The sequence below is a fragment of the Hypanus sabinus genome, chromosome 6, assembly GCF_030144855.1.
Source record: "Hypanus sabinus isolate sHypSab1 chromosome 6, sHypSab1.hap1, whole genome shotgun sequence".
NCBI classification, from domain to species: domain Eukaryota; kingdom Metazoa; phylum Chordata; class Chondrichthyes; order Myliobatiformes; family Dasyatidae; genus Hypanus; species Hypanus sabinus.
This window is the reverse complement of record NC_082711.1, coordinates 96643547-96668317: the sequence shown is the minus strand read 5'-3', so window position 1 is coordinate 96668317 and position 24771 is coordinate 96643547. Positions and strand designations below refer to the sequence as shown.

At 41.5% G+C, this 24771-nt stretch overlaps 1 protein-coding gene across 2 annotated transcripts in view; it reads left to right on the top strand.

Annotated features, from left to right (window-relative positions):
- Positions 1-24771, top strand: part of agmo (alkylglycerol monooxygenase) — a 342658-nt gene that overhangs the window by 233119 nt on the left and 84768 nt on the right. For both annotated transcript variants that reach the window (XM_059971351.1, XM_059971352.1), the window contains one exon: positions 2370-2466. In XM_059971351.1, coding sequence (XP_059827334.1) covers positions 2370-2466 — 97 coding nt within the window. The remainder of the gene's footprint in view (positions 1-2369; positions 2467-24771) is intronic.

Here is a 24771-nt window from a genome sequence, read left to right as displayed (position 1 = left end):
TAGAATTACTCAAATAATTATTGCCTTTATATGTGATACAGCATAATCATTTCAAGATACCACAACCATTTCTGTGAACCTTGGCACACTGATACGATCAAGATCTTGCAAACATAATTTTGGGAATTCTATCAGAGAAAACCATCTTCCATGAAAGTCCTAGGGACAAGTTTAGATGCAGAGGAGCCTGGGGTGGCCTACTTGGGCCTGGTAACCATCATATACAGCATGAAACTTGGTGTATGTACTGTTAGTCTGTTGTCTTGTGGGAATACCTTGTTGGACTCTTTTAGAATGTTTTCCCAAAATGCACCTAACTGATTTCAGCAGCAATAAATTGCAGTATAGTACTAAGTTAGAGAATCTGATTTCCATAATTATCTTTGCTATAAAAGTTCCCTATTTCCGTTGGTCAGTTCTTAATTCTTTGACTTTTGAACCAGTTCTATCCAGTAGACTTGAAGCATTGACCGTTTCTCTTTCCACAGATGCTGCCAACCCTACTGAATTTTTCTAGCATTTCTGTTTTTATTTCAGATTTCCAACATCTAATACTTTTTGTTTTCTGATGGTTACTGAGCATCATGTTTGATATTATATCTTTTACTTCATTACTCTTTTTTGCATCAGAAGGTTTTACAAAAAAGAGGCATGACTTTGGCCCATGATGTCTATGCTGACCACTAAATATGCTTCTATACCAATCCCATTTACCAGCCTTTGATCCACATCCTTCTGTGCCTTATCTAAATACAAATGCTTGTCAAGGTTCTTCTTAAATGTTCTGGGAATGCACAGAACATGAACAGTATAGCACAGGAACAGGATCTTTGGCCTATGATGTTGTGCAAACCAGTTAAGCTAGTGACACCAAATTTAAGTAATCCCTTTTGCCTGCACATGATACATTTCCTCCATTCTCTGTATATTAGCCTGTACCTGTCTAACAGCCTCTTAAACGCCTCTGTGAGATCTGCCTCAACCACCACCTTAGGCAGCACATTCCAGGTGCCCATCATCTATCTGTGTGAAAGAACTTGCCCTGCACATCTCCCTTGAAATTGTCCTCTCTCGCCTTAAGACATACTCTTCAGTATTAGCTATTTTGACCCTGGGGAAATATACAAGCTTTGTACTCTATGCATTGAACAGTTTAGCACAGGAGAGGCTCTTCATGCTTCAATATTGTGCTAATAACTACTAATTAATCAAATCCCTCTTCCTCACACATTTACATTATCCCTCCTTTACGCCTCTCATAATTATATAAAGTTTTTTTTAGATTTTCCCAAAACCTGCAGCACTCCAGGTAAAACAACCCTAATTTGTCCAACCCTTCATTGTAGCACATGCCCTCTATTTCAATCAGTGTCCTGATAATTTCTGCCCCTTCTCCAAAGCCTCCATACCCTTCCTTTAATGAGGTGATCAGAAATGAATGCAGTATTTTAGATATGGTCTAACCAGAGTTCTATAAAGCTGCAACATAAACCTCCTGACTCTTGAACTCATTGCCTTAACTAATAAAGGCCAGCATTCTCTATCATCCTACTAAGGTGTGCAGTCATTTTCAGGGAGCTATGGATCTTGACCTCAACTGTCCATTCAAACAGTGCATTTCAGCAACACACACAAAACACTGAGGGATCTCAGCAGGTCAGGCAGCATCTATGGAAAAGAATAACCAGTCAGTGATTCAGGCCAAGATTCTTATGTGTTGCTTTGATTTTCAGCATCTGCAGACTTTCTTATGTTGATGTATCTCAGCTTTGAACAACCTTCATGTGAAAAAGTTTATCCTCAGCTCCCTTGCAAGCTTCTTACCCTTTACTCTAAACCTTTGCTCCCTAGTTCTATCTACACCTGCTATAGGTAAAAGTTTCTTTCTATTGGCCCTGTAGATGTTATCATACTTCTGTTTTCTTCTATTAGGTCCTCTCAGCTTCCTCCATGCTACCTATCCATTCTCTCTTCAAGATGAAAATGCTGACAATTCTCCTCCACAAACTTCAATTGCATCTGTTCCTTTCAACTTGATTTGACAGATTTTTTTCTCGCAATGAAAGCTGATAAAGGATTCTTTGATATTTTACCTGGTGTGAATAATCATGAAAATGATTTTGGTCCTTGGCAGTAAGTATTGTTCAGCTCCATAAGTGAAATTTGCACAGGTGCTTAAAAATGCCTCAAATGGATGATGCTATTACATTTATCTTATCGTAATGGGCTCTCTCTCACATGCTTTGCATTTTTTCCTGTTCGCACATTATTGCACCTTTGTCTTTATTGTGAGTAAGCCTTCATATTTCTGCCTATGTTAGCTATTTGTTTTCACTAATCTTAAATTGTTTTGCCTTGACTGTTCACAGAACTGAAGTAAATATTCTGGAATTCATCCGATGCTCTGCTTTCCTCTTTCTTCATGAACTGAGTTCCTTGACTGGCCCTTTTAAACTAATGATTAAAGTAAGTGATTTTTACACATGATTTAATAGATCAAAATGTATCTGTTGTAAAATTTGTGAATGTGTTAATGATGAAAAGTATTGTTCTTGCATTTTTATGTTATTTCATTAGCTGTCCTGTTGTAGAGTTTGGTATCCTATTATGAAAAACATACCAAACAAGAACTAAAATTCAGGTGGCAATGACAAAAGAAAAAGACTTTTTTTCCTCAGCTGTGGACATTTTTTTCACCACTGAATATAGCACTGGCTTAATTTCCCATTCTCAACTCGTTATGGCTGGTGTACCCCAAAAACACATCCTATTCCTGAACACGGGAATTCATCCTTAAAAAAACTGTGCAGATTCGTCATTTTCTTTTGATTGTTAGACTTCTTATACAAAATTCCTGACTCTGGGACCCCAACGGATAAGTTGAACTCAATATCCTAGGCTGATGTTTCTTCAGAAAACTGAACCCACAAAAACACTATAGTGGATGTCCGCGGAGAAGCAAAGTTGACTTAAGCAATAGCAAGGCAGTCTTCAATAGTAGAATAATTGTCAACATTATTTCTAAGACATGCTTCTGTTGCTAATGGGCACTATGATTGGATATAAGTTATGGAGAATGTAAATAAAAGAAATTTCAAATGGAAGTTTTGGAAATTTAGTGAAAAGTTAGAAGATGAGTAAATAAGCGATCTGATTTTTAGAATTTTCAGCTTGTAAAAATCAAAGGAGTTAATGATAAGGCAGAGCTGGGTGGTGTCGTCTGACTTAATGTTGAAATGTATTGAACTTATAGTTGAAGTTATTGATGGGATATGCATACAGTGGTGTTAGAAAGTTTGTCATCCCTGTAGAATATATGTAATATTAGATCATATTTCTCAATAAATAAATAAATAAATATAATGTTTTTGTGTTATTAATTGGGTTCTCTTTAATTAGTTCTAGGACTTGTGTGAAGATCTGATCACATTTTAGGTCATATTTATGCAGAAGTAGCAAAAATTCTACAAGGTTCATGAACTTTCTAGCAGCACTGTAGTCAGAAAACTAAGAGAAGTGCAGGATGGATATTTGGTATTCCAGAGGGAGTGATCTGGACATGGGAAAGGGAGCCATGCTGGTCATTCTCTTGCTGTGACTGAACAGATAAGAACAGAAAAAAAATAAGTTCAGCTCTAGCCAGCATGTTGACAGTACAAGACATTGGAAGTGGATGCTATGGGCTCCTGTGACAGAACAGGAAGGGTAATGAGAAAGACGAGAAGGGATTTATCACAAATGGTTTATCATAATTACCAAGGGTGTCATTAGAATTAGAAACCACTTTGATACTGGCAAGGACAGAAGCTTGATTGCTGGCTTTCAACAAGTCAAAAACTTAGGCACGGAACAAAATATCTAGCCAGCACCTTGCTTTTTTAACCTGGTTCAATTCAGCTTTTAGTCATTAACCAGATGTGAGCAGAGAAGCTAATTTGTCCATTGAAGATAAACAGGAGATGGCTGTTCTTTTTCAAGCTGATAATTATCTGGCCCTTATTGACCCAAGTCTGGATGTTGGCCAGATACTGCTGTAGTTTAGAAGAACTGTCTAATTATTGAAAATGTTATGAATAGTGTAGGGCAGTGTAGATTACTCATTTGACTTTGACTCTGCTTTGACTCATTTCGAAGCATATATCCATAATATTTTTCATGCTTTGAAGTGCACACTAAAACAATTCTGTAAGACTGATACAATTTCAGGGGAAGCAGGTGCTCTGGTTCTCAGACTTGCTGCACAATTATGTGCCGAAACTGTACATTAGGTGCAAAGTGCATGTGCTTTCTTGTGAGATCTGCCACAACTTTATGCCATGGGTCTGGTGTCTAACTGAACTGGCCTTGAATAGGAAGCTGATGTCCCTAGCAGTTGATTCCAGAGGTGGGCACCAATGACAATGATTATTGAGATTAAAATTCCCAACAGGTTTTAGTTTGAGGCAAAGTCATCCATACCAAAAATGCTGATGTGCGCATTGCATCACGGACAAACTGCATGACAGACACTCAGGGAGGAATAGGTCCTATAAATTACGTTGGTATAACACTTCTCCCGTGTTCAAAATATGTAGAGTTACAAAGGTACACAATGTAGTATTATGTTGCATCAATAATGCCAATTGTGCACAGCATGACGCCTAACATCTTTGCTGCGTGCCCAGGGACCTGCACGAGAAAGCTTGTCATATGCATAATGACAATGTCAGTTTACCACAGCCTACAGCAAGTTACTAAGTTATTGAATTTTATATTAAGTGCTCTTGCCTGCTACATAAAATATTTTGCTAAGCAGCTGAATTCAAAGCCTACATTTAAATGATGATGTGTGATGAAATGTTTCATAAGTATTTATCAGTTCAAAGGATTCATAACACATCCATAATTGATATAAGTATATGTGTTTTGTAGTTAATAAAGATCCCATAATAAATTAGGGCCTCTTTGCAATACCCATACATCAATAAATTTTCATCACTCGATTATTCTCTAACCCTCTATCTTTTGATTCTACTTTTGGATCATGTTTTTACATTATAAAGCAGGCTTCTTTAAATGAAGATGTATTGCATCAGATTTGAAATGAACTCCCTACACTGTTTTAACATTTGCAATATTTGTAAGTATGCCATTTTGAAATATGACAACTTGACCACCCAGTCAATTTCCATTACTCTAGAAAATTACTTACACTTTTTTATTTTGGATTTAAAGCAGTATTTAAAGCAGTAAAGCAGTTACTGAAACATTCTGCTGCTCCTGTGATATTTAAAAAGAAAGAAATGCAGAAATACATGGAAATAATTATGGTGGGGTCCGTCAGAGGAACAATAATAAAAATGCTACTTAGAAAGAATAATTAAAATTAGAAATGAGAATTGTGAATGTTGCTTAAGCATTGGCTTCACAAACACCTTCAGCTTCCGAGTTTTTCAGCAGTAATTTAATATGCACTTTAGTTTATTTTTCATATAATGGGTAATTATACAGAAAGCTGCAGCACCAGTAGTGAGGACCAAGAAGGTATGGACAAGGGAAGCACAGGAGCATCTACAAGACTGCTTTGAATCAGTGGACTGGACTGTATTCAGGGATTCATCTTTGAATTTGGATGAATATGCTGCAGTTGTTACTGACTTCATTAAAATCTGTGCAGATGAGTGTGTGCTATGAAAACATCCTGTCCATTCCCAAACCAAAAGCCAGGGATGAACCAAGAGGATCGTCATCTGCTGAGGGTGAGATCTGTGGTCTGGTGACCCAGGTCTGTACAAGAAGACCAGTTACAGCTTGTGGAGGGCTATTTCAAGAATGAAGAAACAATTCTGAGTGAGGTTGGAGGTTATATCGAATGCATGTCAACACTGGCAGGGTGTGCAGGATATTACCTCCTACGAAGTGAAACCCAATAGCATGAATAGCAGCAATGCATCACTATGATATGAGCTAAATGCCTTTTATGCCTGCTTTAAAAGGGAGAATATAACTACTGTTGTGAAGATCCTTGTTGCACCCAGAGATGACGCTGTGATCTGTCTCGGAGGCTAATGTCAGGCTGTCTTTCAGGAGGGTGAACGTTTGTACGGAGGCAGGCCGCAACAGAGTACCTGGGAAGGCTCTGAGAACTTGTGTATTCAAGGACATTTCCAACCTCTCATTGCCATGGGCAGAAGTTCCCACCTGCTTCAAAAGGGCAACCGTTATACCAGTGCCCAAGAAGAGCAGTGTGATCTGCATTAATGACTATCGCCAAGTAGCACTCACATCTACGGTGCTGAAATGCTTTGTGAGGTAGTATGGGCAGACCTCCTGCCTCAGCAAGGACCTGGACCCACTGTAATTTATCTATCACCACTATAGGTCCACGGCAGATACAATCTCAGTGGCTCTCCACACAGTCTTACATCACCTGGATAATACAAATACCTATGTCAGGATGCTGTTTGTTGACTCTAGCTCAGCATTTAACATGATCATTCCTACAGTCCTAATTGATACCCTAAGGAACTTGGGTCTCTGTACCACCCTCTGGACTTCCACAATCTGTGTAATCTTGCTGACCATCAACAATGTCATCTATAAATTTGTTGATGATGTAACCATTGATGGCAGAATCACAGATAGAGATGAGAGGGCATACAGGAGGAAGATATACTATCTAGTTGAGTGGTGACACAGCAACAATCTGGCACTCAATATCAGTGAGACCAAAGAGCTGTTTGTGGATTTCAGAAAGGATAGGACAAGGGAATAATGAACCAATCCTCATAGATGGATCAGAAGTGAGCAATTTCAAATTCCTAGGTGTCAAGATCTATAAGGATCTCACCTGGACCCAACAGATCAATGCAGCTATAAAGAAGGCAAGACAGTGGCTATATGTCATTAGGAGTTTGAGAAGATTTGGTTTGTCATCTGAGACACTTGAAAACTTCTACAGATGTCCCGTGGAGAGCGCTCTGACAGGTTGCATCAATGTCTTGTATGGGGGGGGGCGGGGGCTACTGCACAGGATCAAATGAAGCTACAGAAAGTCATAAAGTTAGTCTCTTCCTTCTTGGGTACCAATATCCATAGTATTCAAGATATCTTTAAGGAGCAGTGTCTCAGAAAGGAGACATCCATCATTAAGGACCCCCATCACCCTGTTCTCATCACCCTGAACATCATCCCTGTTCTCATTGTTACCATCCAGAAGGAGGTGCAGAAGCTTGAAGGCACAAACTCAGTGATTCAGGAACAGCTTCTTCCCCTCTACCATCCAATTCCTAAATGGACATTGAACCCATGGACACTACCTCACTTTTATTATTTCTGTTTTTACACTGTTTTTTGGTTAAACTATTTAAAAAGCAAGTATATACTAAGTGCAATTGATTTATTTTTTTCCCTGTATTATCATGTATTGCATTGTACTGCTGCCATTAAGTTAACAAATTTCATGGCATATGCCTGTGTTGTTAAACCTGAATCTGACTCTTTGTTTGAAATTTAGCATGACCTGTCATGTATTTTAATGAACTGTGTTTAACTTACACATCATCTACATCAACCACCATGAGAAGTTGTCCCGTATTCTTATTTTTATTTTACGATATTGTGGAATTCATTTGTGACTAATAATGGACTTGCTCACAAAACTCATTAGCATTGCTTTCAAATCTCAGGTTCCCCTTAAATATTACACCTTTTACCTTTAACTTATGACCTCTTGTTCTATTCTCACCGAACCTGGGTGAAAAAAGCCTGATTGCATTTGCCCTTTCTATACCCCTCCTAATTTTATGTACCTCTATGAAATCTCCCCTCATTCTCCTACACTCCAGGAAATGTGCTGGCATATCTTTCCCTATAACTCAGGTTCTTAAGTCCTGTAACATCCTTTTAAGATTTCTCTATAACTTTTCAATCTTATTGACATCTTTCCTGTAGGTATGTGATCAGAAATGTACACAATATTCCAAATTTGGCCTCACCCATGCTTTATGCAACTTCACCATAACACCCCAACTCCTGTATATAATATTTTGATTTTATGAAAACAAATGTGCAAAAGATCTCATTTTCACCCTATCTTCAGGCCCTACCATTCACTGTGTGAATCCAACCCTGGTTTGTCCTTCCAAACTGCAATCACCACACATTTGGCTGAAATAAATTCCATTTGCCACCTTTCAACCCATTTTTCAGCTGGTACAGAAACCACTACAAGCTTTGATAGCCTTCCTTGCTATCCACTATGCTCTCAATCTTGATGTCATCCGCAAATTTGCTAATCCAGTTTACCACATTATCATCCAGATTATTGACAAACAACAAAGGGCCCAGCACACTGCTAGTCTCAGGACCACAGTAAGAGAGGCAACCATCTACTACCACTCTCTGACTTCTCCCACAAAGCCAATGTCAAATACAATTTACTACCGCAACCTGAATGCCAAATGGCTGAACCTTCTTGTCCAGCCTCCCATGCAGTGCTTTGCCAAAGGCCTTGCTAAAGTGCATGTAGACACTGTGCACTGCCCTTCATCAACTTTCCTGGTAACTACCTCAATAAACTCTATATCATTAGACATGACCTACCAAACACAAAGCTATGTTGAAAATCCCTAATTAGTCCCTGTCTATCCAAGTAATTATGTATCATGTCCCATAGAGTCATAGAAAATTACAGCACAGAAACAGGCCCATTGGCTCATCTAGTCTGTGCTGAATCATTTAAACTGTCACTCGCATTGACTTGCACCTGGAGCATAGCCCTCCATACCTCTTCTCTTAAACATTGAAATCCGGCTCACATGCACCATTTGCACTGGCAGCTCATTCCACAGACGACTCTCTGAATGAAGAGGTTTCTCCTCAAGTTCCCGTTAAACTTCTCACCCTTCACCCTTAATCCGTGACCTCAAGTTGTAGTCCCACCCAACCTTTGTAGAAAAAGACTGCTTGCATTTACCCTATCTATACCCCTCATGATTTTGTATACCTCTATCAAATCACCCCGCTTTCTCCTCTACACCAGGGATTAAAGTCCTAACCTATGCAATCTTTCCTTATAACTCATATCTTCCAGTCCCAGCAACATGCTTATTAGTTTTCTCTGCATTCTTTCAAACCTATTTACATCTTGCCTGTAGGTTGGTGAGCAAAACTGCACACAATACACCAAGCAGCACACACACAATATGCTGGGGGAACTCAGCAGGCCAGGCTACTCCTCAGCTTTTTCTCTCCAGTCCTGCCAAAGGGTCTCAGCCCAAAACATCGACTGTACTTTTCTTCCACAGATGCTGCCTGGCCTGCTGAGTTCCTCCAGCATTTCGTGTGTATTGCTTGGATTTCCAGCATCTGCAGATTCTGTCTTAAGTCTCACCGATATCTTATACAACTTCAACATAGCATCCCATACCTTGTACTCATTACTTTGATCTATCAAGGCCAAAGTGTCAAAAGCTTTCTTTACGATACTATCTACCTGTACCAACACTTTCAATGAATTATGGACTTGTATTCCCAGTTCCCAGTACCCTACCATTCACTGTGTCAGACTTACCCTGGTTGGTCCTACCTCACACTTGTCAGCATTAAATTCCATCTGCCATTTTTCTACCTATTTTCTAGTTGGTCTAGATCCTCCTTCAAGTTCTGATTGTCTTCTTCACTGCCCACTACATCCCCAGTCTTGGTGTCATCCACAAATATATTGATCCAGTTCACTACATTATCATCCAGATCATTGATATAGATGATAAACAACAACGGATCCCTACAACACCCCACTAGTCACAGGCCTCCATTCAGAGAGGCAACCATCTACTACATACCTGTCATGGTCCAGTTGGTTAATTATTCATTTCAGTTAATTTCCTTTTCCCCGTGTTCCACTGAGCTCCTTGATTAGGGCAGCTGATCCTCATTTGAGCCGGCAGTATATAAACTTTGGCTTTCATCTGCTGGCTGCTGGTTTGTCACCTCAACAGAGTGGCTATACAAGTTCTGAGCCTGAGTCAAGTTCCAAGCCGCAACAATAAGGGGCCATGTTTAGAGCCGCCACAAATAAGGGACCGTTTTCCGTGCCACCATGATTAAGAGACTACCTTCTGAGCCGCCAAAAATAAGCACCCATCTCCCGAGTCGCCAAGAATAAGGTACCATCTTCATGATCCTTTCCGTGTCAGGATTCATATTGTCAGTCATCGTTTGGTTTCTGTCATCTTGTTCCCAGCTGAGTAGATCAGGCCGTTTGCCACACTCCAAGTTGAGAATTCTGACTCTTCAGATCCAGCTGAGGATTGCTGACCGTTTGCGCTCCTGAATCATCTGTCTTCATTTGGTGTTGTTATCTCTGTGTTCCAAGTTCCAGGCTCTGTGTTCCAAGCCAGTTGGGTCTCTGAGTTCCAGTCCAGTCGGGGGCTCCATATTCCAGTTCAGTCGGGTCTCCGAGTTCCAGTCCAGTCGGGGCTCCGAGTTCCAGTCCAGTCGGGGCTCCGAGTTCCAGTCCAGTCGGGGCTCCGAGTTCCAGTCCAGTCGGGTCTCCGAGTTCCAGTCCAGTCGGGTCTCCGAGTTCCAGTCCAGTCGGGTCTCCATATTCCAGTCCAGTCGGGTCTCCGAGTTCCAGTCCAGTCGGGTCTCCGAGTTCCAGTCCAGTCGGGTCTCCGATTTCCAGTCCAGTCGGGTCTCCGAGTTCAGTCCAGTCGGGTCTCCGAGTTCAGTCCAGTCAGGGCTCCGATTTCAGTCCAGTCAGGGCTCCGATTTCCAGTCCAGTCGGGTCTCTGAGTTCCAGTCCGGTCGCGTCTCCGAGTTCCAGTCCAGTCGGGGCTCCGAGTTCAGTCCAGTCAGGGCTCCGATTTCCAGTCCAGTCGGGTCTCTGAGTTCCAGTCCGGTCGCGTCTCCGAGTTCCAGTCCAGTCGGGGCTCCATATTCCAGTCCAGTCGGGTCTCCGAGTTCCAGTCCGGTCGGGTCTCCGAGTTCCAGTCCGGTCGGGTCTCCGAGTTCCAGTCCGGTCGGGTCTCCGAGTTCCAGTCCAGTCGGGGCTCCGAGTTCCAGTCCAGTCGGGGCTCCGAGTTCCAGTCCAGTCGGGGCTCCGAGTCCGAGTTCCAGTCCAGTCGGGGCTCCGAGTTCCAGTCCAGTCGGGTCTCCGAGTTCCAGTCCAGTCAGGTCTCCGAGTTCCAGTCCAGTCGGGTCTCCGAGTTCCAGTCCAGTCAGGGCTCCGAGTTCCAGTCCAGTCGGGGCTCCGAGTTCCAGTCCAGTCGGGTCACTGAGTCTGAGTTCCAGTCCAGTCCAGTCAGGTCTCTGAGTCTGAGTTCCAGCCCAGTCGGGTCTCCGAGTTCCAGTCCGGTCGGGTCTCCGAGTTCCAGTCCGGTCGGGGCTCCATATTCCAGTCCGGTCGGGGCTCCATATTCCAGTCCAGTCGGGGCTCTGAGTTCCAGTCCGGTCAGGGCTCCGAGTTCCAGTCCAGTCGGGTCTCCGAGTTCCAGTCCGGTCGGGGCTACATATTCCAGTCCAGTCGGGGCTCCGAGTTCCAGCCCAGTCGGGGCTCCGAGTTCCAGTCCGGTCAGGGCTCCGAGTTCCAGTCCAGTCGGGGCTCCATATTCCAGTCCAGTCGGGGCTCCGAGTCCGAGTTCCAGTCCAGTCGGGTCTCCGAGTTTCAGTCCAGTCGGGGCTCTGCGTTCCAGTCCAGTCAGGGCTGTGCACTCCAGTCCAGTCCAAGTCATGCCCAAGTCCGTCTCTTTCTGAAGTCTCCATGCCTGTGTCCTGCACTTGGGTCTTCTCCTTGAGGTGCTCCAGCCACCTCCTTGTAACACTACCACTCTCTAGCTTCTGCCAAAAAGCCAATGTCTAATCCAATATACTACCTGATCTTGAATGCCAAGCACTGAACCTTCTTGACCAACCCATCCAGAACCTTGCCAAGTGCCTTGCTATAGTCTTTGTAGACAACTTCCACTGTCATGCCTTCATCAAATTTCCTGATAACAGCCTTGAAAAACACTATAAGATTGATTGGACATGAACTAACATGCACAAAGCTGTGCTGACTATCCCTAATCAGACCCTTTCTATCCAAATACTTATGTATCTGGATTCTTAGAATACCTTGCAAAAACTTTCCCACTATTGACGTCAGTTTCACTGGCCTATAGTTTCCTGTTTTATTCTTAAAGCTTTTCTTAAACAGCAGAACAACATTGGCTATCCTCCAGTCCTTTTGTACCTCACCTGTTGCTAAAGATGATTTAAATATTTCTGCTAGGGCCCCTGCAATTTCTCCAGTTGCCTCCCATAGGGTGTGAGCAAACACATTGTCAGGCCTTGGAGATTTATCCACCCTAATTTGCCTCAGGACAGTAAACAACTCTTCTTCTATAATCTGTATAGGGCCCATGAAGTTACTGCTGCTTTGCCTTACTTTTATAGATTCTGTGTCCATCACCCAACAATATACAGATGCACAAAATGCATTTAAGATCTTCCCATCTCTTGGCTGCATGCATAGATTAGTTTTCACTTTCACTTTGTCTGCTCGGGCAACCTCATGCCTTATTTTATCCTTCCTGATTTCTTTCTTAAGTGTTCTCTTGAATTTTTTACATGCCGTAGGTATCTCCCAGCCTATATCTGCTATGCATCTCTTTTTTTTTAAGCAGACCCTCAATATCTTTTGAAAAGCAAGGCTCCCTGAACCTGTTATCTTTACCTTTTATTCTAACAGGCACATTCATGTGTTGTACTCCCAAAAAATTCACTTTTGAAGGCCTCTCACTTACCAAGTACACCATAGTCAGAAAATAGCCTGTTCCAAACCACACCAGACAGATCATTTCTGATACCATCAAAATTGGCCTTTCTGTAATTTAGAATCTCAACCTGCAGACCAAATCTATACTTCTCCATATTTAATTTGATATTAATGACATGATGATCACTAGATGCAAAGTGTTCTCCTACACGAACTTCTGTCACCTGCCCTGTCTCATTCCTTAACAGATCAAGTATCGCACACTCTGCCATTGGGACTTCAGCGTACAGATTAAGGAAACTTTTCTGAACACATTTGACAAACCCTATCCCATCTAGTCTTTTTACACGTTGGGAGCCCAGTCAATACGTGAAAAGTTAAAATCACCTGCTATAACAATGTTCTGTCTCTTGCAACAGTCTGCAATCTGTCTACAAATTTGTTCCTCTAAATACGTGAACTGTTTGGTTGTCTGCAATCTAGCCCCATTAACATGGTCACTATAGGCCACCTAATGGGGAGCGTGAGTTGGAAGAGCAAATGTGTAAGGAGATAGCAGATATTTGTAGTAAACACAAGGCAGTGATTGTGGGAGATTTTAATTTTCCACACGTAGACTGGGAAGCTCATTTTGTAAAAGGGCTGGATGGTTTAGAGTTTGTGAAATGTGTGCAGGATAGTTTTTTGCAACAATACATAGAAGTACCGACTAGAGATGGGGCAGTGTTGGATCTCCTGTTAGGGAATGCGATAGGTCAGCTGACAGATGTATGTGTTGGGGAGCACTTCGGGTCCAGTGATCACAATAGCATTAGCTTCAATATAATTATGGAGAAGGACAGGACAGGACCTAGAGTTGAGATTTTTGATTGGAGAAAGGCTAACTTTGAGGAGATGGGAAGGGATTTAGAGAGAATGGATTGGGTCAAGTTGTTTTATGGGAAGGATGTAATAGAGAAATGGAGGTCATTTAAGGGTGAAATTATGAGGGTACAGAATCTTTATGTTCCTGTTAGGTTGAAAGGAAAGGTTAAAGGTTTGAAAGCACCATGGTTTTCAAGGGATATTAGAAATTTGGTTCAGAAAAAGAGGGATGTCTACAATAGATATAGGCAGCATGGAGTAAAGGAATTGCTCGAGGAATATAAAGAATGTAAAAGGAATCTTAAGAAAGAGATTAGAAAAGCTACAAGAAGATACGAGGTTGGTTTGGCATATAAGGTGAAAGTAAATCCGAAAGGTTTCTACAGTTATATTAAAAGCAAGAGGATAGTGAGGGATAAAATTGGCCCCTTAGAGAATCAGAGTGGTCAGCTATGTGTGGAGCCGAGATGGGAGAGATTTTGAACGATTTCTTCTCTTCAGTATTCACTAAGGAGAAGGATATTGAATTGTCTAAGGTGTGGGAAACAAGTAAGGAAGTTATGGAACCTATGACAATTAAAGAGGTGGAAGTACTGGCGCTTTTAAGAAATTTAAAAGTGGATAAATCTCCGGGTCCTGACAGGATATTCCCCAGGACCTTGAGGGACGTTTGTGTAGAAATAGCAGGAGCTCTGACGGAGATCTTTAAGATGTCATTAGAAACAGGGATTGTGCCGGAGGATTGGCGTATTGCTCATGTAGTTCCATTGTTTAAAAAGGAAGTAAGCCTAGCAATTATAGACCTGTTAGTTTGACATCAGTGGTGGGTAAGTTAATGGAAAGTATTCTTAGAGATAGTATTTATAATTATCTGGATAGACAGGATCTGATTAGGAGTAGCCAGCATGGATTTGTGCGTGGAAGGTCATGTTTGACAAAACTTATTGAATTTTTTGAAGAAGTTACGAGGAATGTTGATGAGGGTAAGACAGTGGGTGTAGTCTATATGGACTTCAGCAAAGCCTTTGACAAAGTTCCACATGGAAGGTTAGCTAAGAAGGTTCAGTCGTTAGGTATTAATGCTGGAGTAATAAAATGGATTCAACAGTGGCTAGGTGGGAGATGCCAGAGAGTAGTGGTGGATAATTGTTTATCGGGATGGAGGCCAGTGACGAGCGGGGTGCCTCAGGGATCTGTTTTGGGCCCAATGTTGTTTGTAATATACATAAATGATCTGGATGATGGGGTGGTAAATTGGATTAGTAAGTATGCCGATGATACTAAGATAGGAGGTGTTGTGGATAATGAGGTGGGTTTTCAAAGCTTGCAGGGAGATTTATGCCAGTTAGAAGAATGGGCTTAACGTTGGCAGATGGAGTTTAATGCTGAGAATTGTGAGGTTCTACATTTTGGCAGGAATAATCCAAATAGAACATACAGGGTAAATGGTAGGGCATTGAGGAATGCAGAGGAACAGAGAGATCTAGGAATAACAGTGCATAGTTCCCTGAAGGTGGAGTCTCATGTAGATAGGGTGGTGAAGAAGGCTTTTGGAATGCTGGCCTTTATAAATCAAAGCATTGAGTACAGAAGTTGGAATGTAATGTTAAAATTGTATAAGGCATTGGTAAGGCCAAATTTAGAATATTGTGTGCAGTTCTGGTCACCGAATTATAGGAAAGATATCAATAAATTAGAGAGAGTGCAGAGACTATTTACTAGGATATTACCTGGGTTTCAGCACTTAAGTTACAGAGAAAGGTTGAACAAGTTAGGTCTCTATTCATTGGAGCGTAGAAGGTTGAGGAGGGATTTGATCGAGGTATTTAAAATTTTGAGAGGGATAGATAGAGTTGACGTGAATAGGCTGTTTCCATTGAGAGTAGGGGAGATTCAAACAAGAGGACATGATTTGAGAGTTAGGGGGCAGAAATTTAAGGGAAACACGAGGGGGTATTTCTTTACTCAGAGAGTGATAGCTGTGTGGAATGAGCTTCCTGTAGAAGTAGTAGAGGTCAGTTCAGTTGTGTCATTGAAGGTAAAATTGGATAGGTATATGGACAGGAAAGGAGTGGAGGGTTATGGACTGAGTGCGGGTAGGTGGGACTAGGTGAGATTAAGAGTTCGGCATGGACTAGGAGGGCCGAGATCGCCTGTTTCTGTGCTGTGATTGTTATATGGTTATATGGTTATAACTTTCTTATTCCTTAGTTCCACCCATAAAGCCTCACTAGATGAGTTCTCTAGTCAGCCAGACTGAGCACTACAGTGACATTTTCCCTGACTAGTAATGCCACCCCTCCCCCTTTAATCCCTCCCACTCTGTTGTGTCTAAAGCAATGGTATCCTTCTCCATAATTATCTTTGATCTAATGGAATTAAGATGACTAAAACCTAAATGTTCTCCTACACACACCTTCGTCACCTCCCCTGTCTTGTTCTCCAATAGGAGATCAAGTGTTGCACACTCTCTAGTTGAGGCCTCTTTATATTGATTAAGGAAACATTCCCGAAGATATTTAACAAACTCTATCATGTCCAGCCCTTTTATAGTGTGGGAGTTCCAGGCAATATGTGGAAAGATAAAATCACTTACTCTCACATCCTTATTTTTCTAGCAATTGTTTGCCCTCTCTCCACAAATTTCCTGCTCTGAATCCTGCTGACTCTTGGGTGGTTTATAAGTTATCCCTTTCTTATTCCTCATGTAGCTTCAGTATACAACCCCCCAGTCTGTCCTGTCAGAGCACCACCATGTCATTTTCCCTGACTAGCATTGCCACATTTCCCCCCTTAATACTTCTTCCTCTATCATGTCTAAAACAATGAAATCCCGGAACATCGAGTTCCCAGTCCTACCCCTCCTGCAACCAGGTCTCACTAATGCCTACAATAATTCCACTTGCTGATCCATTCTCTGAGCTCATCTGTAATACTCCTTGCATTGATATAGAAGCAACTTAGAGCATTATCGAACCATGGTCAATCTTTCATATCTGGTATTTGTACGTAGGCTTTACATCTACTTTTCCCACAACCACTCCGCTATCTGCCATTTCACGCAGGTTCCCACCCTCCTGCAACTCTAATTTAACCCCCTCAACCTCCTGAGTAGCGCTAGCAAACCTTCTCTCAAGGATATTGGTCCCCCTCTAGTTCCTATGTTGTTTTATTTGTTTTAGCAGATTTTAACATTATTTTTCTTGTAAAATTGCTTTTTAATGTTTTCTGAGGCTCTACTTTCAAATGGGGAAATATTGGAATGAAAACAAATAGAAATTCAAATTCCAGTAATTACTGCCTTGGAATCTCATCTCCCTATATTTTATCCTACTGATTTAGCTGTGGGAATATTTGATGGCTCCTTTTCTCACAGTTAAAGGCAGGTAGTGATTCCAGAATCTATCACACAAGTAGGCAATAAATCACTTTTGTGTCCTATTAAATTGCTCACTCATTGGTGTTGCTTTCGACTGTAGGCAACAGTTATAGTGGGTGGTAGAAAATCTGCAAACTACAGCGCTTGATTTTTATATTGTTGCAAATTAATGGAAATGAAAGTTAGAATTAGTGTAAAATGGGACTGGCAATTTAATGTACTATTGACTGATAACAAATTTGTTTAGCTATAAAGTTTAACTAAGGAGTGTCAGATTTAGTCCCTCATTTGGGATACTAACAAAACTATATCTTTCTCTTGGACTTTTTGTCAGTTTAGATCCCATCCTCATGATCTGAAACCACAGCAGTGTGTATCGGAATCACGTTATTGTATGATTGGTTGTGTTTGGGGGAATGGGAATGTGCAATTGGGTGTCTATACTGTTCTTGCTATCTTGCTGCTCTAAAAGTGGAAATTGAAGTAGAAAGTGCTGGTGAAATGATTTTAAGGGTGAGAATAGTAAAGGAGCACCAGTAGTAAAGATTGTGGTGGTGAAAGTAAGTAAGACAGAGATCAAGTTTTTGACAAAGATGTCTCCTGTCAGAAGGATTGGAATATGCCAGAGTACCTTTGACAGAGAGCAACCAAACTCATTGATAGTCTGAAATATTAGAATTTGGAAGATGGGAAGGAGATGAAAGCAGAGTTGGAGATACAAATGATCTGGGAGGTGGTCGAGCTGAATATAGTAATAAAAAAAATGATAAACAGTGTATCTATACCTGCAGCAAAGGAAAAGGTGATGAAGAAACATGAAAGACTGCAGATGCTGAAATTCTGTCTTTATGTCCTGATGAAGGGTCTTGGCCTGAGATGTTGACTGTTCAAAGTGCATTTATTGTCAAAGTATGCACATATACTATATACAGTACAACCTTGAAATTTGTCTTCTTACAGGCAGCCACGAAACAAAGAAACCCAATAGAACCCATTAAATAAAACAGTCAAACGTTCAAGATGCTATCTGGCCTGCTGAGTTCTTCCAGCATTTTGTGTGTTGAGGTAGCCAGAAAAGGAAGCTTCTAAGGAAATAAGGTCATAATAGTGGGGATTGAGACCAGAAAAAGATCAAGAAAGTCATACAGAATGAGTGGACATTTACTGACAAAGTAACAAAGCAGATGGCTGATGGCTACAGTGGTTTCAAAGACTATAATATAAGTAACATGACACTCTTGGAGGCTGGGCTGGCAGAGCAGAAGTTAATAACAATAAATAAATACTTTGCAGTTAAAACTTTCATTCTGATATATACTGTATGCAAAATGTGGCAAGTCCGTTTCTAATTTAAGAGCAATTTATGTCTATATTAAATGTTCAGGGAATATATATTCATTAGTAACAAATAAATCATGTTTAACTCATGCTTTCATGAAATTATTGTGCTTGGAATATGATGTCTCAGAGGTTTACTGTCTTAGAATTTGAAATAGGGCAGCTTAGTTTACACCACATAATTAGGAACATTCTCCTGACGTGTTCATTTTCAGTACTGATTTTAATTCACTTAAAGCATAATTAAAATTAGTGAATAGAAAATATTGTTGCAGTGACAACATAATATTGGACTTATGCATCTTTAATTCATCTCCTGATAGGTTTTGACATTGAGTGGAAAGAGAGCTGTTAAATGTGACAGCAGCTTAAAAGACTAAGGAAAAATAATGTCTGTGTCGATGGAATTGACAGAATTTGCACATCGTGATTTTCTTATGCATCTGATAGAGAATGGCATCTGTGCCAATGGCTGTAGTTTTGCATTGTTGTAATACCTGTTTTATTCCAAAAAACTGAGTGGGAGAATATCTCCAGCAAATTTTCTAGTGTCGAAGAATAGGGCTGGCCTACTGATATTCAGAAATCTTGTCCCTAGCCCTACATAGCTCTGTGGCACCTCGTTATTCATGTATCTGTATCCCAAGCAGCAAGACATATTGGTCTCTGGGATAACTTTACTGCCAGAGTTGGAAAAGGCACAGTTTCCTGGAAGGTTGTGATTTGAGTAGGAAGCAGCTTCTCTGGACAATATGCATTGGGAATGGACACGTTATAACCTGTACCTTACCTCATCAGAAGACCTATTGGTAGATCCTTCAGTTAAGTTAGATCATGTCAAATTCCAAGCCCGATAAAGCTTCTCAATCACATACTGGTAACTAGAGCAAAAGACAAACCGCAGGAAGAAATCAACAGGCTGAGAAGCAACTCTGGAGGGAAAGCAGCGGTCAGCTTTTCAGTTGAGGTCCAGCAGCGGGATTGAAAGTGTAGAAGGAATATAGACAGTATGTAGAAATGAGAGGCTGGGTGGGGGAGGGAGGTAGACAGAGTGGGATAGTTGGAACCAGATAAATGAAGGGAGGGGAGGCGGAATGGTAGTATTTGGAACCAAACGGGGAGGAAATAGTAAAGTTGAACTAAGGAAGAAGGAAGCAACACACACAAAATGCTAGTGGAACACAGCAGGCCAGGCAGCATCTATAGGGAGAAGCACTATTGACGTTTCGGGCTGAGATCCTTCATCAGGACTAACTGAAAGAAATGATAGTAAGAGATTTGAAAGTAGGAGGGGGAGGGGGAAATGCAAAATGATAGGAGAAGACCGGAGGGGGTGGGGTGAAGCTAAGAGCTGGAAAGGTGATTGGCAAAAGGGATACACAGCTGGAGAAGAAAAAGGATCATGGGACAGGAGGCCTAGGGAGAAAGAAAGGGGGAGTAGGAAGCACCAGAGGGAGATGGAGAACAGGCAGACTGATGGGCAGAAAGAGAGAAAAACAAAGGGGAGGGGGGAAATAAATAATTCAGGGTTGGGGTAGGAAGGGAGGAGGGGCATTAATGGAAGTTAGAGAAGTCAATGTTCATGCCATCAGTTTGGAGGCTACCCAGACGGTATATAAGGTGTTGTTCCTCCAATCTGAGTGTGGCTTCTTGGGAGTCAGAAAAGAAAACAAAAAAATCTGAAAATGAAAACATTAATATTCATGCTGTGCCATAGATCTTAAAGTTACTCAAGTCAATCTGAAATGCTGTTCTTCTAGTCTGTGTTGGTTTCACCATGGTGGTGGAGTAGGCCAAGCTCAGACCGGTTGATGTGGGGACGGGATGGGGAATTAAAGTGCAGTCCAAGGCTCTGGATGGCTATTACATGTAGGGTGCAGGTGCCCTGCAGAACAGTTAGCTAGTCTGCACTTGGTTTTACCAATGCAGAGGACACATTATGAGCACTGAATTCAACTGGCGAGGGTTGAAGTCAGTGAATGTGAATACCTGCCTCACCTTCCAGGTCTGTTTATCTATTGTGATGGTGGTAAAAAAAAGGAGATGCAGGGACCAGTATTGTACCTAGTAGGGCAAAGTACAAAGAGTCGGGGAAGGATTGGTGGGATGGAATGAGCAGACCAGGCAGTCAGAGAGAGGGAGTGATTCCTGTGTTGAAACTAGAAAGGAGAGAAGAGGAAGATGTGGCTGGTGGTAGTACTCTGTTGGAACAGGCAGAAGCAGAATCAGATATAGTATCACCGGCCTATGTCGTGAAAAATGTGAACCGTGTGGCAGCAGTACAATGAAATACATGATAAATAAATAGAGTAAAAAATCTGAGTTACCCTAAGTGTATATGTCTATTAAATAGTTAAGTTAAACTAAGTGGTGCAAAATAACAAAAATAAAAAGTAGTGAGGTAGTGTTCGATGTCCATTTTAGGAATCAGATGGCAGAGGGGAAGAAGCTGTTCCTGAATCACTGAGTGTGTGCCTTCAGGCTTCTGTACCTCCTGTCTGTTGGTAAAAATGTGAAGAGGGCATGTCCTGAGTGGTAAGGATCCTTATTGGACACTGCTCTCCTAAGGCACCCCTCCTTGAAGATGTCTTGGATACAATGGAAATTAGTACCAAAGGAAGAGATGACAAATCTTCTGCAACTTATTTCAATCCTGTGTAGTAGCCCCTCCCCCCATACCAGACAGTGACAGACCCAGTCAGAATGCTCTCCACGATACATTTGTAGATGTTTTTGAGTATTTTAGTTGACAAACGGAATCTCCTCAAACTCCTAATGAAATATAGCTGCTGTCTTGCCTTCTTTTTAGCTGCATCAAAATGCTGCATCGAGGTTAGGTCTTCAGAGATCCTGACCCCCAGAAACTTGTAATTACTTACTTTCTCCACTTCTGATCCCTCTATGAGGATTGGTTTGTGTTCCCTCAACTCACCTGTTGAATTCTGTTCATTTGGAGTATTTCGTATGCACGTGCACTGTCCCTGTTATGCGCGTGCATGTGGAGGCTGGAAGGAGGAATTGTGGGATGTAAAGGTGGTGGTCCTCAGGTATTGAACAGAGACGTTGAAAGTAAAGAGATGTTAAAAGAAAAACATGTCCCTGTTGTTAGTGCATTAACATTACCCTTTCTGAAGTCCACAATCAGCCCTTTGGTCTTGCTGACATTGAGTGCAAGACTGTTGCTGCGACACCATTCAACTGACTGGTATATCTTGCTCCTGTAAGCTCGTTCATCACCATCTGAAATTCTGCCAACAATGGTTGTATCATCAGTAAGTTTATAGATGGCACTTGAGCTATGCTTAGCCACACAGTCATTGGTATAGGGAGAGTAGAGCAGTGGGCTAAGCACACATCGCCTTTGACATCACATCTCCTGTAGACCTATTGTGGCGATAGGCAAATTGCATTGGGTCCAGGTCCTTCCTAATACAGGTGTTGATCCTAGCCATGACCAACCTCTCGAAGTATTTCATCACCTTATATATGAGAGTTACTGGACGATAGTCATTGAGGCAGCTCATGCTGCTCTTCTTGGGCACTGGTATAGTTGTTGCCTTTTTGAAACAGGTGGGAACTTCTATAGCACTGAGAGATTGGAAATGTCTTTGAATACTCCAGCCAGATGGTGGCACGGGTTTTCAGAGCCTTACCAGGTACTCCATCGGGCCCTGCTGCAGTGTGAAGGTATTTGACCCACAAAAGATATTGGTCTGAAAATGGAGAGAGACTGTCAAGTATTAGTCTCAAATGGGACTGCCCACAGTCATTGATCACCATCTTTCAAATCATGAATTGTGGCATCCGAGCTGAGGTGTTAACTATTAGGTGCATACTTGTGTCAAACCAGGCCCTTTTCTCAAACTTTTCCTTCACATTTTTGCACCTCATGCCCAGCAAGCTTTCTACAGGACAAACAAGGAACTTTTCTATTGATGTTGCCTCCATTCTAAAACCAAAGTTATTCCAACCTGCAGAATGCAGATATTTGCAAATATGCATATTTCCAAGCCAGGCTCTGGAACATTGTTGGTACATTCACCGAATGGATCTTGCACTAACCAATGGTTCTCTACCAAACTACACATCCTTTGTTAATTTGGTGATCAACAATAAGAATCCACTAGGAGATCCTGGATAATATGGACAACCATCTATGTGCCTAGAACAACATTTCACTGAAGACATACATCACTGAGAAGATCTACCATTGCCAAGGTATATGTATAGCTATGAAAGGAGGAAAAAGTGTTTGAATAGACCAGTACCATACAGGCTCTTCAGCCCAAGATGTTGTGCTTTACGTATAACCTACTTTAAAATAAATCTAATGATTCCCTTCCACACAGCCCTCTATTTTTTTTTTCATCCATGTGTCTGTCTTCAAGTCTCTTAAATGTTCCGAATGTATCTGCCTCTACCCAACCTTGAAAGCGCATTTCACACACCTACCACCTCCGCATTCTTCTGAATAAGCTGCAGGTCATCCAGTTCCATCTCCAGTTCCCTGTCATGGATTGTAAGATGCTGCACCCAGATGCACTTCTTTCAGATATAGCCATCAGGGTGACTGAAAGTTCCCTATTTCTCCCTCATCTTGCATGAGGAGCATGCCACTGACCTGTGATCTATTCTCACTACTGTAGCTAGACACTAGTAGACAAAGAAAGAAGAACTTCACAGAAACCACAACCTAGCCTCTGCCTCTCCTTATCAAAGACTCTTGAACCAAGCCTCTGTTTCCCACTCTAGCTCTAGCCCACTCCAACAATGGCTACTCCCACAATGCCCATTCCCCTTAAGCTTAACTTAGTTTTATTGGCTCTGCTTGTTTTTTTTTAATCTAGCGCTCAAACTCCACAAACAACGGTCTCCATGACCTCAATCTCTGTGGAAGGCCACAACAGTCCCTCCTTGCTTTTTAAATCTGATGCTTAAACTCTACAAGCAACTTTCTCTGCAGGTTGAAAGTCTCAATCAAGCCTTAAATCAGGCACGAGGTAGAGTAGGAAACAGTAATCCTTATTCTCATGTACACTTCATAGACATAGACTTCATCACTGTTCACTGTGGCGAGGGAGATTTCAGACTGGTGTTCAGAATCTTGAATCCATGGAGTGGGAGCACACAGAAGCTTTGCATAAGCTGAAGAAGGAGCCAGCTATCTCACAAAACTGAAGCAGCTATCCTCAATCCCAAGACATTGTCTAAAGAAACTGACCCACTGTAGGTATTACGAAGGCTGTCTGTGCAAACTCCTCCAAACCTGTAGGAAGGAACATAAGTATCCTCCTTCAGGACAATAGTCTCAGAGCAGAGGTGTTGATTACCATTGGAGGATTCTGTGACGTGCCGTAAATTCCTCATGCCCAACACCAGATTCCAGAAACATAAGTCCATCTGAGTGCACAGAGGAAAGGGTAGAAGGAGGTTCTCTGCACTACTTGAAATAATGTAACATCCCCACTTCCCCGCTAGCTTTTTTGGAATCTTCGACCATTCCGCATTGACTAGGAGCTTTTTGGATGGCATTTGAAATTGTGTTCACTTGTCAGAGGCACACAGTTTACGCAGCAGGTGGAGCACACAATCCCATAATCTTCCCTACCAACTGGCCCATCGAGTGCCAATCGTTTATGTCAATTGTGTTTCAAACTAACTGCCTGTGATTCTTAGCAATGTCATTGGTCATGAACTTTACAAGATAATTTTGTTTTCTTTGAGGCACTTAGCATCAAACACCCTCCTTCTCGGTGAGAGAGATGAGCATCCAAAGAAAATTAAGTGTGTAAAAATGCTGTAGGGTGCTTTGCTTATGGAAGGATTTACAACTGTACTTTTTTTACATACATGGAAAGTAACTGCTAGACAGTGCAAGCTACATTTTAATCCCTAAAATAAACATGATCTGTGTTGTGATTTGTTAAAAGTAAGTCCTTTGCACTGTGTGCGAGTTCTGTGTCCTCCACTATCTTGCTCTGCTCTATACTGTTCCAGATGTTCAAACCAATTGACCGTAAAATCTCTTTGGTAACTAGCTCAGAGCCACGTCCTATTAAAACATTGTTCATTATCAGCTTCCTCCTCTTTAGTAAAAAGGAAAACTTCTGGAACCAATTAGAAATTTCTGCTTTTAACTTAATAAACTGATGAGATTTACACATGAGTTGAATTTTGGTTGCAAAGGCAAGTTCTTTATTTAATATGGTAGATTTGCCACCAATGTGCAGTTAGTTGCTGCTTATTAAAAGATTAATGCTCATTCTTAAATCTTACTCCTTTCCTTGTCTTTACAATAAATAAAGTGGCAGTGTTTCAGAACTGTTTTCTTTTATTATACACCCAGTTAAAGAATATTGGACATCATTCGAACAAATTTCAGTTGATATTTAGTTTTAAACCTTTCCCAGATCATGCAAGTGGTAAAATCATTTCTTAAATTATTATTATA